General features: G+C 33.1%; 2 protein-coding genes across 2 annotated transcripts in view; both read right to left on the reverse strand.

Moving 5' to 3' along the window:
* Positions 1-1,448: 1,448 nt before the first annotated feature.
* Positions 1,449-14,345, reverse strand: LOC114355494 (pancreatic lipase-related protein 2). The gene is made up of 7 exons (XM_028308358.1): positions 14,007-14,345; positions 5,900-6,035; positions 4,941-5,166; positions 3,458-3,638; positions 2,719-2,910; positions 2,077-2,245; positions 1,449-1,619 (listed from the first exon to the last, which is right to left on the reverse strand). Exons 1-7 carry the CDS (start codon positions 14,062-14,064, stop codon positions 1,517-1,519), a joined length of 1,065 nt encoding a protein of 354 aa, XP_028164159.1. The 5' UTR covers positions 14,065-14,345; the 3' UTR covers positions 1,449-1,516.
* Positions 14,346-16,728: 2,383 nt separating this feature from the next.
* The window catches only part of LOC114355481 (pancreatic triacylglycerol lipase), an 8,258-nt gene continuing 7,481 nt past the window's right edge, over positions 16,729-17,505 (reverse strand). The window contains exon 7 of the mRNA XM_028308343.1: positions 16,729-16,825. Coding sequence (XP_028164144.1) covers positions 16,729-16,825 — 97 coding nt within the window. The remainder of the gene's footprint in view (positions 16,826-17,505) is intronic.

The raw sequence follows: 17,505 nt of genomic DNA on the forward strand, positions 1-17,505 counted from the left end.
GTTATCACCTAACATTTAATTAATTGTTGTAAATAATTAAGCACCTTAACATTTATAAAAATACGTAAATTATAATTGCACTGGGTTTCAATCAGGCCTATGATAAAATAGTTGTAAATAGTTAAAAAAAATAAAAATAACACACATACTAAAATTATCGGAATATTATACTAAGTAAAATAAAACACATTTTTATTTGGATACTTAATATTATATCTGAATTACTGTTTTAGCTCACAAATTCTGAACGATATAAAACAAGGTTTTTTTGAAATATGTACGAGTATGTATTATAATACTCGATTCTTTTGTTTAGTTTAATATGTGTAAATAATATTTTAATATTAAGCGAATATGTAGTTATAATAGGATGGGGAAATGTAGTGTTGTTTTATTGTCACTGAAACTCTAAATAACTACTTTTGAAGGATGTTCTAAGTTGTTGTGATTTTATATTAATAGACAAATTAATAAATAAATTCGTTTTAGTCATTATTTTTAAATATTTACTAAAATTTTTGTTAATAGTTGATTGCTTATTGTTTTTTTTATTGTTATTCTTATTAGTCGTTGATTATTTTTAATGTTTTTATAGTATAATGTACAAATATGTACTTATTGTTAATGTACGATATTATAAACTAGTAATTTATTTATTTCTTGGTGACCAATCGTAAAATTCATCTGTTAGTCGTGATGAATCAACATCAACTTTGGTCTTTTTGGAATGCTAACATTAACTTCCCATAATATATGTATGTTTGAACTTTAAACGTTTTTTTTATTTTACAAAACCGATATCCATTGTTAAAATAAATTTCACATTTTATAACATATTATGTATCTCGCTTTGGAAAAAAAAAGTCACATCATTAGGGAATAAAATTTAAGGGGAATTCAAATACAGTAGTTTAGGTAATCCTATATATTTTAAAAACTTAAACTATGACCATTCACAATTTCAATTTACCAACACAAAATAATTAATATCACAAACTCTACTCTAAAATAAATTAACACCCATGTATTAAATTTTTCAATACGATGACACAACGGCATAAGAATATAATTACATCATTTGTTGTAAATCATTCATATTTTGTCATCGATCAAGCCATTTTACATAAAATAAATAAAGGTAGAGTACACATTAATGTATCCTGCATTAATTTTATAATTTAAAGCTTTAACTTAATATTAACAGTATTTTTAGGAATGGTAACATTGATATTGCATCACACAAACAGCAAGTGTATGTGTGTGTATTTGGTACTTTAAACATAATATGGTAATAATGAGAGACATAGCTAGCTACTTAATAATTATGTCTTTGAAAAATAATTGAAAATCCAAAACTACTACTAATTTTTTAAATGATCATCACATGTTTCCTATATTTTATAGTTTCTCAACTAATATTTTGTCTTGTATTCTCTCTTACTTTAATAGTTGTTATGAGGTTTTTCAGTTGTACCTATTTCATATGGTATGGTAATATGTAAATTATAAATCGTTATCAGCTGTATGGTGAAACAGATCTAAGGCGTCTAGTCTTCCCGGGGAACCCTCTGGCATATGGAGGTTTGGCGTTGGTGGTCACGTAGTAGACACCACGAGCCCTGCAATAAAAACAATATAGGTATCTAAGTAAAATATTCTTAAATTTGACTCAGCCATCTGTCCCAAACCAAAGAAAGCTGGCTCTATGCGCACAAGATAACAGACATAAAAATATAAACATACTTTTTTATTTTTTAGACGTACTCACTTTACATAAAACACCCAGACCAAACCAAACAGATATGTTCATGCTCTCAAACGCTTTTACTGTGTGGGGATTAAATCTGTCTCTGGTTTACTTTGTACTAAAAACTGATTGAACTACGAAACCGAGTATTTAAGCAACTTCATGATTCAGTAGGAAAGGAAACTTTTAAAGTAACACTATGAGTTGGATACTCTGAACTATGAATCTGCTTTTGACTCCTAGTGGCACATTTTTAGATAAGAGCATAAAATCACTTTATGAAGAAAGTAAAACCGATTGTTAAGTTTTTTTAAGTCGTATTTGCTCACTTGTGCGTAAGATGCTCTCCCATCAGCACGTACTCCGAGTCTTTGGGCTCGCACCAGCCAATGAGGTATGAGAACAGACTGGAACAGGGTCCTGCCCAGAACCCCTCGCGGCTGTTGATCGACTCTATGAAGTATGGCGTCACTTTGGTGTGGTCACACGATAATGTTTCTGGAAATTGAAAAGCATTTTGTTAGTTAAGTAAAGGAAACTGGAGCTAAATACGGTCTGATTATTAAATAAAGTACTGTGAGCAATAAGCAGCGATATGATTGTAGCATTTTGATATCAATATATGAACATTGCTAATTTCACGTTTTATGATTGCAATGTCCAGCAAGCGTAAGGCTGTTTCATTTGAAGCAGTTACTTTTTTGAATAACATTTTCTAAATGTGCCTTTGTAGCCCACAATAGCTAATTTCATGGATAAATAATATTGCCATTTCAAATGTAAATAACGAATCTGTCCAAAATATTAACAAGCAACATGAAACATTTTTCTTTTCAAAGCAAGGAATGTGTGATAAAGGGGACTGAATTCCTTTCGCCACTTACACTTACTGGAGTGGAGTAGGCCAAACATTATAAGGAGGATTATACAGAACGAATATTAATTTAAAATTTGAATACCAAATGACTTACGAAAGATAGTGTCGTGCGCGCATCCAGGCTGGCTGGACCCCCCGTTGACGTAGAAGTCAGCGTGGCCGTTTGGCCCCCACTGGCCTAGGATCCCGGCCCCCGTGTGGAGGATGTCCACAAACAACGCGTCTGTGTAGTCCAGGTCTCGGGATCGGTTGTTGCCCATGTAGAACAATATCGTTGGGTCTAGCCCTGTAATGACGTAAGCAATTAGAATACATTATTAATTAAATAATTGTCGCATCACGAAAGAGGACTTATTAAATCTTTAAGGATCACACTGGGTGCGGTCTTAAGTCATGTCAGAGGGAACGTGGCCCGCATCATGTATGATTACTTTGACCTGACCGCAGGCCGAAAATGTAGAAACACAAAATAATAAGTATAAATCATCATTCATCATCGTTTTAGCTAAATAAGGTTCGGTCTACTGCTGGACAAATGCCTCCCTCAAGGATTTCCATAACGAATCCTGAGCTACTCGCATCTACGTACTTCCTTTGAACCACCAAAACCACCTTCACCATAGTAGAAAAAGCGTATGTCAACATTTTAAAATAAAAACAAATGTGTGTTTAGGTATGTGAAAATTGCATGACGTGCGATGTTTAAAATTCCAAATTAGCATATGCAGGCCTTAACATTATGCAAGGTTGTCACCGGGTCACATACAAACAGTAACCCAAGGTTCAAAGTTTGGGAGACAAACAATTTTCGCACACAGTTAAAAAAAACTTACCGGTAATTCTTCCCAGCTTCCCATCAGTAACGTAGTTGGCTACTAGTCCCAGGATATGAGCACCCACACTGTACCCGATTGTGTGCAGGTGCTCTGGGGCGACTGGCTTCACTGGATGGAAGTGCAGGTAGTCGACCAGCTGCGCTATGCACATCCCAGCAAAACGCGGAGCCCATTCTATCTGAAATTATTAATTTTTAACTTTGAGGATTTGAGATCATTAAAACTTAAGCTAAAAGATAGGCCTCTTCTNACCTCTTCTGTGGGCTGAGTGTGAGTTTACATTAAACGCGCTCACTAGTGTACATTTAATGTCATTTTTATGTAAACTCACACTAGGCCCTCTGATATTTAAGGTGTAACATTCCTTTTTTGCTTTTACTCTAAGATCTTAGAATATCAACTATTCTATTCCTCACAACATTATTGTAGGTACTTAAGTATAATGCGGTCACCAAAGAGTTGGCAGAGTTGCCATTAGTGCAATTTTACAAAACCTTTTTCTTGTGATGATTTCACGTATAAAGGGTATTATCACAAGAAAAATGCGAAAAGGCCCCTTTATAAAAAATGTGGATAGCGGCACAAAATTTTCGAATAAAAGTGCAATAAAAGAGAATTTAAATTATGCAAAAGTTAAGGATGTCTTGCTCGCGCATACATTACGTGCTCTGAAACTATTAATTACGAAACCATAAATCATACGATAATATTATATAATAAATGATGATTTATTACGTAGGTGAAGTTGTCAGAAATCACCAGTAAGTACACATAATTATAGGTATACAGTATCAATTTGAATAAATGACATTATTTAAATTACGTGCCACATTAAACGAATGTAAACAACAACATAAAAAAGTTTTATGACTTCTTAAAAATGGCATAAAAAATGATATGGTTTTGTATTGGGCCAATCTCCATAAATTATGTCTATTTTGTTGGCAGAGAAATGTTTCTTGCGTAAGATATTCATTCGATGCATATCAAGTTATAACAATAAGTTTCGGCTCGCTAGATTTCCATTGGAACTCTCCAAAAGGTTGGTTATGCGACAAATCATTAGGCCCAGTGAACCGTTGGTGATGACTGCACTTTCACTGCTAAAATTATGTCATCTGAGATAACGAGTAATGCGTGCGTAGATTTGAACACGTGCTCTTCATTGAGCAAATTGAGCAATATTTGGCTTCATAGAATAGCTGGCATTTTTGATGATATGAGAAAAAATTACATAATTATGCTGACATAATTACGAGTTTAAATGGAACATAAGTTACGCAAGAAAGATTGAAAAATTTTACAATACAATGTTGAGATCAATTGGTATTTTATTTGGTTGATTTTTCTGAGAAATATCATCAGGGTAAACAATATTGAGATCCTATTCTCTTGTATTTGAAACATGACGCTTCCCAACCAATATATGTTCAGAGGTTATTTTTAATAATAAGTCTAGAATTATTTTTATCTTACTTACCTGACTAAGACACGGCTCCTTGACGAGCGACCCGTAGTCCACAATGATGATGTTGTAGTTGCCTCTGGTGAAGTAAGCGTTCCTCATGTCAGTGCTTGGAGACAGGTTCCGACCGCCGCCGAAGCCGTGCACCACTATCTTGGTCGGATGAATGGGGTTGAACTTCGAATACGTGAGGGAATCGTTGTCGAGCGTGTTCAGGAGCTCGCCTTTTTCTTGCGTTTTTCTGAAAAATTAAAANTTAAAGAAGTTGGTTCATGTGAGAAATTGATGTTGATTTGTTTGCGCTGTAATGGAGATGATAGTCTTATAGCTTGCTTTATGCTGCAATGGAGATGATAGTCTTATAGCTTGCTTTATGCTGCTGTTAAATTAATAAAATAATTTCGCTTCGCTTCTGTCATTTTTGTACCGGTGTTTTTGTTAGAAAAGAAAACAAGAAAGCACTTAAGTAGGAACACAAAATTGTTTAAGAAGGTACGTTATGAAGTAATAAGTTCAGTATCTACCTTGTGTATAAATAAAAATGCATTTTCGGATGCGGACACCGGTATGGAGGCGGGATGCATGACGTTGTGTTGAGCAAGTCTCGTACTGATTGTGGTTTCTTTTCCTTCTTCTCCTGGTTTCGTTGACAATTTGAATCTGGAATTATAAACATTTATAGTCATGTAGTTTCTCAATTGTAAGGAATCTTGTTTAGTATCCTACTGATATTACCACGAGCATTGTTCATGTTCAATCAATGTTATAATTTTATGAAAGTATTGAAAAAGCAAAAGGCCGGGTAGCAGAGAAAATGGCGAAAATGAGGTTTTCATTTTTCATTTTTGAGGTACTAAACAGTAAAATTAAAGGCTAAGATTTTTATTGGGAATAGTNTTAAAAGTTGATTCACGTGAGTTTGCGCTGCGATAGAAATGGAACTGTTAGCTTGCTTAAGGGTGTATGCTTCTTACCTTGTGTACAAATAAAAATGCATTTTCGGATGCGGACACCGGTATGGAGGCGGGATGCATGACGTTGTGTTGAGCAAGTCTCGTACTGATTGTGGTTTCTTTTCCTTCTTCTCCTGGTTTCGTTGACAATTTGAATCTGGAATTATAAACATTTATAGTCATGTGGTTTCTCATAATAATCAATTGTAAGGAATCTTGTTTAGTATCCTACTGATATTACCACGAGCATTGTTCAATCAATGTTATAATTTTATGAAAGTATTGAAAAAGCAAGATTTATATTAATGAAAACTAATATATAGCCTGACCAGGAACATAAAAACCCTCGCCATGTTGCGGAAAACTAATGGTACTAATTTCTTTTAATGGCAACAGTAACTGAAAACTTCATTGATATGTCACCTTGCATGTCAGTCTATTGCTGTCAAAGTGTAAACAAACTTTATTTTAAATGTGCGCAATTGGTTTTATGAATTAAATTGCTAAAATATTTTTATAGTCGTGAAAGAAAAGTGGTTCATAATGTGTTAAAGTATTTGTCGAAGAGAAACACTAAGGGTTCGGACAATATTTTCATTGAATAATGTTTCCNAAAAAAAATTTAAACATACTGTTTAATATTAATGTGTTTAAGTAAGGTCATTTTAAGAATACAAGCCCAACTGACCCTAAGTGAGCTACTTTTATTTAAATTGATATGTTTGTTTTTGTTTAATTTTTTCCAAAATTTGACCTAAAAACTGCCTAATTTTTTTTTCTCGCGTGTTTTTAACCGCTTTTGTTATTTGATATTAATATCGAATATGTCTTTAGTCAAATAATTCAATCAATTTCAGATCCAGATAAAGATTGGATAGCTAGTTACGAGCCGCGAACCGCGAAAGTTTAACAAAGGCACAAACCACGATAAAAATTTCAACTTGAAATTCGATTTAAAAAAAATTAAAGGTGATTGTGGATTGCCAATGATCTTAAAAACATCTCTAGCTTCTCTTCTTTCCAATGATATGTCACGTCATGTAGTAATTAGATATTTAAATTCGTCAAAAATTCAAAGTTTAGGGAAGAAAATGGAACAATAATACAAAAGTAGTTGAATGGCTTCTGAATCATTTCTAAATGTGGATTTCCAGTAAAAAGCAAGAATTGTTGGGTACTGTTCAAAAAATAATTCGAGACGGAGAGTTTAAAAATAATTTCAAAGATGATCGACCAGGTCAAACAATGTTTGGCCTGAAATAAAGAATTTTTTACTTAAACCGATGTTGAGAAGAATTATTTTTATTTTTTAAAGTGAGTTTTAAATGATGATAATGTTGATTTTTAATAATTAAGTTTATTGTTTAATAAAGAAACCTTCTCACCAAATGAAGCAATAAAGTATTATGAATTATGAATTATGAATTATGAAATTGTTCAAATACAATCTTTCTTTAATAATTCTTAAAAATATCACCCCTATATTCCTTTTCTAAGCTGCTGGACGCTAAATGGTCCACGGGTGGACGCAATTTGGACTTTGTGGACGCAAACTGGGTATAACGCCTAATTCTGAAGTTTATCTATTTTAAAAGAAAACGCAAGATGTTTCTAATACAACTGAAAGTTAATCTTAAAATAGAATATATAATGAATACATTACACAAATTTGTCATAGAAATGAGTGCTGGGGCATTTTTATTATCGCCGTCAAACTTGCCAACTGCACTAAATGGACGCGAACAGGCGAAATGACCCTATGATAACGCCTGTTTTCCAGGTCAAATATTACAAATTGGATTAAGATCATTTTTAGTGAATAATTAGGTACTTCTCCATGAAGTGCAGTGAATATTTGCTTCTCCATGAAGTGTTTGGTCTGCAGTAACATCCAGATACTGGCTGGACAAGAGAGTAGTTGATAAGACCCCCAATNAGGATAGATATCTATTTCTACAGTTTAATGATGAAAAAAGGTATAATGTTTATTATGAATTTGGTATTGTTTTTTATATTTAACGAATAAAATAAGGTGGACGCGAATTACTACATCGATTTTACAAAACTTCCACTTTGCGTCCACAATGGACGCAAACTATACCTATCCTCTATAATAATAAACCAAATTGCGTCCACTGTTTTCGTTAAATACTTGCTTATAAAAAAATTTAAAACATACTGTTTAATATTAATGTGTATAGGAGGGGTCATTTTAAGAATACAAGTTCGCCCATCTGACCCTAAGTGAGCTACTTTTATTTTAATTGATATTTTTGTTTTTGTTTAATTTTTTCCAAAATTTGACCTAAATTTTTTTTCTCGCGTGTTTTTAACCGTTTTTGTTATTTGATATTAATACAGAATATGTCTTTAGTCAAATAAATTCAATTTCAGATCCAGATAATGATTGGATAGCTAGTTACGAGCCGCGAAAGTTTAACAAAGGTACAAACCACGATAAAAATTTCAACTTGGAATTCGATTTAAAAAAAATTAAAGGTGATAGTGGATTGCCAATGATCTTAAAAACATCTCTAGCTTCTCTTCTTTCCAATGTTATGTCACGTCATGTAGTAATTAGATATTGAAATTCGTCAAAAATTCAAAGTTTAGGGAAGAAAATGGAACAATAATACAAAAGTAGTTGAATGGCTTCTTAACATTTCTAAATGTGGATTTCCAGTAAAACGCAAGAATTGACTCGAGACGGAGAGTTTAAAAATAATTTCAAAGATGATCGTCCAGGTCAAAAATTGTTTGAAAAATGTTTGGCCAGAAATAAAGAATTTTTTACTTAAACCAATGTTGAGAAAAATTATTTTTACTTTTTAAAGTGAGTTTTAAATGATGATAATGTTGATTTTTAATAACTAAGTTTATTGTTAAATAAAGAAATTGTTCAAATACAATCTTAAGAAATGTACCTATACTATCCACCTGCACAACTCTAGAAGTCAGTTACTATTATCTAATAAACTAAGTATTGTTTCCGACTTTAAATATGATTTTGTCTTTTTTATCAAGAATCTTTTTAATTTGCAACTGTAGTCAGTGAATTATGCTTGCGTTTCATGACAAAGATTATAATGTTTTCATCATGCACGCCGGAATTCGTAATAAGTTAATTGGTTAACAATTGTTTGTGGTTAACAGACCGTGAACCGCTAGGTTTAGTCATTGTGTGTAATGTGGTTCACCTCTCAGAATGTCAGCTGTCAGGCCTGTCAAGGATGCGTTAAATCATTATGACTTTCTTTAGTGTCTATCCAATAGATAAAAATATAGATTCTTTACCTATTAACTGGCGTCAAGTGCTTGTATACCGGACTGTTACACAAATGCTTAATTCAATTGCACGTCTTATCTTATGACTATGATACGCTCTTTAAAACTTCTCTACTAAACGTACTATGTTTTAGTATGTTTCTATACGTTTGAATATCTCATTTAGTTCTACGTCATGGTTTCCCCATCCTTCGTAATTTTCATCCTCCGTTTCATTTGATTCATATTAAAATAATGTGTAGAAAAAATAATATATGACTTTATTTTGAATTTCATTTGAAATAATTATTTTAAGTAGCTAATCGTACTTATTCTAAAAGTTTGTCCTAGAAATAATAAGCAGGTGCGAAGGTAAACATCGACTCGTAGGTACTTCATTAAGTTATCGAACGACTTGTGTTGAAATAGCAACAATTAAATAATATTTCCATTTTATAAATAGCGACCTCGCATGTTTTAGTTTCTTTCGTAATACCTATAAAACAATACATATATTCGTAATACCTGTGCTCGTGTTTTTGTATAAAATGTATTAATTTCTTGTAAGACTACAACTTTGCTTTGTTGCTTTTTGACTGTCTAGTCAAAAGAGTTGCAAAGCATTGTTTATAAACATTCAGACTTTAAAAATGTTTTTTTTTGTGTTCGTCAATATAACTGTATGTTTAGTATCTAACTAATCTAATCCAGTTGGATCTAATCAAGTTAGCAATCAACATAAAAACAGAAAATTATATTTGATGACATATTATTTCAAATCGGTAATTAAAATTGAATAGTTTGTAAAAAATATAATGCCTATTTGTATTCGAAGTTCGTGGTCGCGCACTATAGCAGACGAGGCGAAGAAAATCGGCAAGACCTGGAGCGAGATCTGATTTCAGATTAGTGTAATGTGGTTTATGGTATTCATGCAATCTGCATTAGTAATAATGTGTACATTAACACTACTTAATTACTCACTACATAGAGGCTTTAGTCGTAAAGTTAGTACACTTTGCTTAATGTTATGTTCTGACTACAGCTTAGATACAAACTGATGGTGTTGTATTGCGTTCGCGATTTCTCACCGTTGCGCAGTGACATAAAACCTATGCCATTATCGTCTTATAATGCATCGAACAAAACAGTGTGATTAAGTAATGAAGCACGCTTTGAGTAGAGGCGGGTTCACAAGGCTGCCCTGGCCTTCGAGCTGCATACAAATGGATCGGTTCACGGGTCATACTTTCACTGTTCGGCACAGATTCACTTTTATGCTTTTCCGAGACGATGTAACAATAATTATGGCATCGTTTACGATCAGTTTACTTTGCGTGAATGACTTTTAAAGGTGAATTTTGAATGGGACAAGACGTAGAGCTGCACTCCTTCACCGTAGTTTGTAGTGTGAGCTGTGTGAGACATGTTTCTGGGCATGCTGTATGAACTATTTGTAGATATGAACTAAGTAAGTAGCTAATGTTATATTTTATAGATATGAACTAAGTAAGAAACTATTGTTAGAAAAATATTCCTCGGGACAAAGGCTAGAGAGAAAACTAATTGTCACAATCAAATATTTTTCTTCAACAAAAGACACAATAATCATCGTTTTAAATGTAACGTTTAAATCCACTGTCATAATCATTATTTGCCATTGTCTAGATGCGTGGTTTTCCAGATGTATGTTTAGATTCCTCGCCATTTCTTCACCAATCTTGATTTTGACTTAGAAGTATTCTTCAAAATACCTTCATAGACATCATTCTTCGTTTCTATCTTTACTGCAAAAGTTAGGGATATGTGAAATCGGACGCTAATGGTTTTGTTCCGGGTATCGTTTAACATATTGCAAGAAGGCTCCTCGCTTGGACGCGTGCTAATGCAATAATTCTATGCGATGACTATTACTTTCATTACATATCTGATGCACAATTACGTCGTATTGGATGTTGGGACATCTACATCCATCCGGATGACTTAAAGGTCAGGTTTCACCATCGACAAAATCCTTGAAAATTAAAAGGTGATAAATAATCATACTACTTGACACACGATATATGATTCCCAAATTGTTTCGCAATTCTTATAAGCAGTTGCTACCTATTTACTGTATAACATTTCCAGTAATCTACATTTATTTATGGATTACTTAGTAAATTAATAGGTAAACGCGTTTTTGATAATTGGTATGTTTAATATTGCATCAAGATACTTGCGCTACCGGTAATACCTACTGCATCAATTTATCTAACCAGTTACTATCTCATAGCTGTTATTACTTAAAATAGGTAATTTGTAGTACTTTTGGTGGAAGAATTTATGTTAATCTAGTTGTATGACACGCTTTATTAAATGGCATTACTTAAATAATTTTACTCGCGTTTTAAACGTGTTAACTGCATCATGGCAAGGATAATAAGTCATCTCCAAAAGTTGCTCCAGGTCAAAAGTTTGTTCAGGTCAACTGTCGAATATTCTAGATGCTTGTTTGTGTTGTCTCGGATATAGTAACTGTGAGAACAAGATACAGATGATTATGCAATGCTAAAACCAACCAATATAGAGTTAGGTTGCAATAACGAAACACTGTTATTGTCACTATTTTGCTTGATTGTAGTACCGATATAACTAATATAGAGGTAGGTATTGTTGCTTTAGTAATGGTAGGTATTTGATGATTTTCACCCGACTGCGCCAGAAATGGTTATGGTTTTTTTCCACGTGTTGTTCGTTCTTTTTGTCTTTTGACTCAGTTGGATTTTGAAAATAAAATTGTTGGAGAACTATTTTGAAGTTACCAAATATAATTTTCCCTAAAATAGTAAGGAACGTTTTAATTTTTTCAAATTCATCACATTGTTTTACACTGTTTTACTTAACTTAATTTCAGCATGGTAGGGTCATATGTATAAAGACGAATGTGTTAAACGGATTCGCACATATGCGTAAAATAAACAAAAAACAACTCCATAACAAGTCACGAAAATAGGGCATTTCGCCAAAAGTTGGTCATAATTCGTGCATGATAATGTAATTCACAGTGACAACGGGTTGCGCAACAAGAATGTAGGCGGCGCCGATCTGCGCTCGGAAGTGCGTGCGCGCAGCCGTGTAGCGCGGTGCAAGAATTGTGGAACTTGATGTGCGAGTTTCTGGTACGAGTACAGTTAATTAATAAATAACAAGACCTGTCGTTACGTAGGCTGTGACAGTAATGAGAAATGAGGTTAGTGATACTAAATCAGTACCTTTAAATTTATACAACACAAAAATTTATCAACAAGCTTTAGTTTCTGGAGAATAGGTATTATTTAAAAAATACATCGAAAATATTAGTCCAAAATTAAATATTAGAAGAGAAGATAATGATGCTCGAATCTACTTATTAAGCATTTAAGTACCAAAACTGTTGTTTTTATTTAATTTATTAAATCGATTTATTTCTAATCAGTCATCTTTAAAACTTTGGAAGGAAATGGAAATAACAAAAGTTTTTGGTTCCGTAACTACAGTCAGATAAATCGTTACGATAATAATTTAAAACTACAGTTTATGTAATCAACAGAGATAAACAACAGAGATCGCATATTAAATTTGATAAGACAAAGTTTGCGGAACGCGTAGCACTTAATACGGATGAGGAAAGTGGTAAGTTGTAACTTTAGACTGCTGCAGAATGAAGATTATGCAACCACACGCCGATTTGTAGGTTACGCGCGATTCACTGCACACGCTGCACTTACTACCATTTTAGCAAAGAAGAAGCGCTTGTGTAAGTTGTAGGTCAACTGAGATTTAAAAACAGTACGGCTAGCACAAAAAACTTTCGAGTTCAAATCGTTTGCGTACTCGAATCGCCATCAAAAGATTTAAAAAGAAAACTACAACAGCGCCCTCGTGAACGTGTCGTAAAGTAAACTTAGTATGAGATGTGGTTGCAAGAAACTTATTTTGAGAATCAAAATAATTGTCACGTTATCGTTTAATTCGAAGATTGAGTATCGAATTTTATCGAATACGCAAACGATTCGAAGACGAAAGTTGTTCATGCTAGAGGTACAGTAGATGTAACACACGACGGTATCTTATGGTAGTTGTAAATGTTGTAATAGGTAGATACGATATTGCAAAAAAAATCTAGACTATACGAGTACATACAGGATGATTTGTAACTAGTGAACATCCTTTAAGGAATTTAGTACAGATCATTTACATACTCGTACATAGAGTCAGATTAATGCGATAAAATTAAACATTTCTGGTGCCTCTTAAAAATCCTTCCCGCGTAAATATTTGCACTTTTCGTAAAAACAAATAAAGCCTTTTCTAAGGTATTCGGTTGGATATTGTGGAAACGAACTTTGTTTACAAACATTCCCATCTTAAACGAATTATAAAAGCGATGAATTTGTCCTATTTCTTACTGATTTGTGACTTCTTTCTTCGTTTGTTTAATCATTTTGCAGAGTTAAATAAAATAATTAATTTTAAGTAAGAATTTCCTTAAAGTCGTGGATTTATGAAGGTGAAGAATGTTTTGCGACAAAAATTACTTTTATCGTACGTACATGACATAAATAAACTTATCAGGAACTTTAAATTGATAATAAAACATGTTAATTACCTTCTCGAAATTAATAGCAATGTCTTTGTAGGAACTATTATATTTGTTTCAAGTTTAACAGCAATTAATATTATTTACAACAATTAGAACGATTGATATTTACGTTCACGTGTAACTTAAAACGAAAACTTTAATTATTAAATTATTATTTTTACTATTTATTAATTTAACGTCAGAAATTTTTAATTAAAATGAAAAGTTTGATTATATCTATAACATCCTGAAGTAACTCACCGGAAACCTGCAACGCTGTTATTCCAATCAAAATCAACCACTTTGCACAAATAACCATGTTTTTAAGTTAATCTTAATTGTCTCTATCACGATTTAAAATATTTTTCTAAATACTTAAACTTATTCTCATAAAATATTCGTTAAATCACAGAACTGTTATCACAAATTATTTTTCATGTTATTATTTAATAACTAGATGTATAACTTTGTTTGTTTTTGGTGTTGAAGGATTATAAAGGCGTGTGTCTCATGTGTACTCCACGCGGGAACTGACGGCGAAAGTGGCTGCGTAAAGTTGACCCTCGATTCCTCTGGCTTCCCCCTAGCGAGAGGACGCTTGAAGTTGTCACAGCACTCATTGCATAGCATCAGCCTAATCACCTCCACTATACAGTAATTATTATACCAGCTCTTGGATTACTCAAACAATGTAATAGGCGTTGCTTAAAATTACACGTATTAACAATTAACGAATCGTATTTTAAGGTAATTATTTTTAACTCCTAAATCCGTCCCATAATTTACAAGATTACAAGATAAGTAGGATTATTTCAAAATATAAGCAGTTAAATTTGATTTAGAAATCCAATTTATTTGTTACCTACAGCAAAACAGGTATTTTATGAAATTATTACAAAATAGTATAAACAAACGTAATCGTATGTATTAACGAACGTACTCGTGTGTGTTAACATCTTTTTACTTCTTTTACTCTGATTTAAGGCTTTTTCTCTGGATTATTATTACACACACGAAACACTATTATTAACTTTGAAAAATAATAGAGCCGCGGTCAAAGCTCTTACAACAAACAAAGCCAAGGAAAGAATTAGTTCCTGTTACACAACTTGCAATCTCACAAACAATCTACCTACTACGAACTGACATTCTGAGGCATTGTGAATGGGACACCCGAAAGTAGTCTTCATCTTGCGCAGCAGCATGGTTGAGCAAACTACATATTTTCCTTAAATGCATCCGTGTCAATACGAGACGCCTTGCATAACGCCTGCAGCATAACAAAAAAGAGGCGAGCAGGATCCGAAGAATGACACACAAAATAGTAAGCATACACCTCCCTATAAATTGTATCTAGTCGCATTTGTAACTACGAGTATTTTCCTTAAATGCATCCGTGTCAATACAAGACGCCTTGCATAACGCCTGCAGCATAACAAAAAGGAGGCGAGCAGAATCCGAAGAATGACACACGAAATATTAAAGCATACACCTTCCTATAAATTGTGCCTAGTCTCATTTGTAACTACGAGTATTTTCCTTAAATTCATCCGTGTCAATACGAGACGCCTTGCATAACGCTTGCAGCACAACAAAAAGAAGGCGAGCAGGAACCGAAGAATCACACACGAAATATTAAAGCATACACCTTCCTATAAATTATGTAGTCTCATTTGTATTCGACCCATGTAAAAGATTTGAGACGTATTTAATTTCTCTTATGTATTCATGACACATTTTTGCTAGAATATTTACAACATTACAATGCAACGTTTATTTTCTAACTTAAATAAAATGTTTCCATCCGCACATTGTTCACTATTTTATGCAAATTATTTGTTTACCATTTTACTTTATTTAGACGTCAAAAGATTACCAATAGTTGCGTATTTGTATTTTACAATAGTAATAATATGCGGTTACTCAGTTTTCTAAATAGGTTTTCAGGTTGTAACGCGAAGTTTTAAAAATACATAAATATACGAATGCTTTTTAGGCATATAACTTTGCTGCTTTGAGGCGTATAAGGATGAAATTATTTCAGGCATTGCTATTGATGAATGATTAAAGAACTTCGTTTTATAAATCGTGGTACTACCACTAAGCTATAAATTCTTAGTGTTCAAGATAAATGCTCATAGTGTGGAAGAATGGGGTTTGCCGCAACGACAAAACGACGCTTGTATGTTGCCCAATCTACCAGCTCCAAGCGAATAAGGCTAAACGAGCTAACAACTCGAATGTTGTGGCATTTTGCAACAGTAATTGTGAGGTAAGGATGTCCATAAGGATATTGGGAAAGTTGCCGAGCGTAAAACATAGGGCTGACTTCCAAACGACAAATAGTTTCCGTTGACATTCAGTGAGAATAATTGACCCTATATTTATAAAACCAACTCAGCTACTATCAAGGCAGCTTAACGTAGCTCACTAATACCTATGCAACATAGAGACACCATTAATGTAGGTCAGGGTTTTAGTGTCATTCATGATTAATGGACGTTATTCGATTTTGTAAAAGAAATATAAGTAGGTAGGTACATCTTGCGAAACAATCATGGTATGTTTCAAAATTAAATAACTTATACGTGAAAATATTAATGCAACATTGAAACTGACGGAATTTGAACCCGTAATCCACAATTCACTATGTTATGAAGGTAATCATGTTTTTATCCGACTGTGAGGAAGCCAAAGGATTGCTTTATTAAATGTTATGCCATTTACGTACACAAGGAAGTAGAACTTTATGTCGAGCAAAGTAAATATTTATTGTTTTAATATAAAACATCACAAAGAGATAAAAATTTAAATTTATAAATAAGTAGATCGTTTTCGAGGTAACCTTGTGGTCGTGGAATATAATCAATAGCAGATATAGTTCTTATATTAATTTTAACATATATTAGGCTAAAAACTCTCGCAGGCATAGCTATGCGATATAATATTAATAATTTTTATTTTATTAAAGCTTTTTATGTCATCATCTGTCGTTTTGTTCGGAGTACGAAGAACCTTTGTTGCGGCCTCTACAGTACGGAGAATCTGAATTGGTCCTGAAGAAGTAGATTCCTGATGCACTGAAATAAAAAAAAATGAAATTAGCACAACACTAAATGGTCTGTACTACCATGAAAAAATAGAAAGGAGAACCNGATAAGTAGCTAAAAAGTTTATTTCAAAAGGTAAGCAGTTAATTTTGATTTAGAAATCCAAATAAAATGTTTATAGGTCTACAGTAATTACAGGTATTTTATGAAATTATTACAAAATTGTATAAACAAACGTACTCGTTGTTATTCTCTTTTTATTTATTTTTTACTCCGAGATAAGGCTTTTGTATCTAGATTATTATTACTCACGCGAAATACTATAGCATTACCTACCTTAGATAAATAAGACTGATGATAGGTAGAGCCGCGGTCAAAGCTCTTACAACAAACAAAGCCAAGGAAAGAATTAGTTCCTGTTACATAACTTACTTGCAATCTCACAAACAATTTACTACGAACTGTCATTCTGAGGCATTGAGAATGGGACAGCCGAAAGTAGTCTTCATCTTGCGCAGCAGCATGGTTGAGCAAACTACATATTTGCCTTAAATGCATCCGTGTCAATACGAGACGCCTTGCATAACGCCTGCAGCATAACAAAAAGGAGGCGAGCAGGATCCGAAGAATGACACACAAAATATTAAGCATACACCTTCCTATAAATTGTATCTAGTCGCATTTGTAACTACGAGTATTTTCCTTAAATG

This window comes from Ostrinia furnacalis, unplaced genomic scaffold, assembly GCF_004193835.3.
Source record: "Ostrinia furnacalis isolate ACB-3 unplaced genomic scaffold, ASM419383v2 OfSCF2414, whole genome shotgun sequence".
Taxonomy (NCBI): Eukaryota; Metazoa; Arthropoda; class Insecta; order Lepidoptera; family Crambidae; genus Ostrinia; species Ostrinia furnacalis.

What these genes read in the sequence shown, in the direction of transcription:
- LOC114355494 (XM_028308358.1), bottom strand. Translation starts at nt 14,064, where the DNA reads ATGGTTATTTGTGCAAAGTGGTTGATTTTGATTGGAATAACAGCGTTG. An exon ending in CATTTTTATTTGTACACAAG is followed by an intron (nt 5,167 to 5,899) that starts GTAAGAAGCATA and finishes TTAATTTTTCAG; the next exon opens with AAAAACGCAAGAAAAAGGCG. An exon ending in AGGAGCCGTGTCTTAGTCAG is followed by an intron (nt 3,639 to 4,940) that starts GTAAGTAAGATA and finishes TAATAATTTCAG; the next exon opens with ATAGAATGGGCTCCGCGTTT.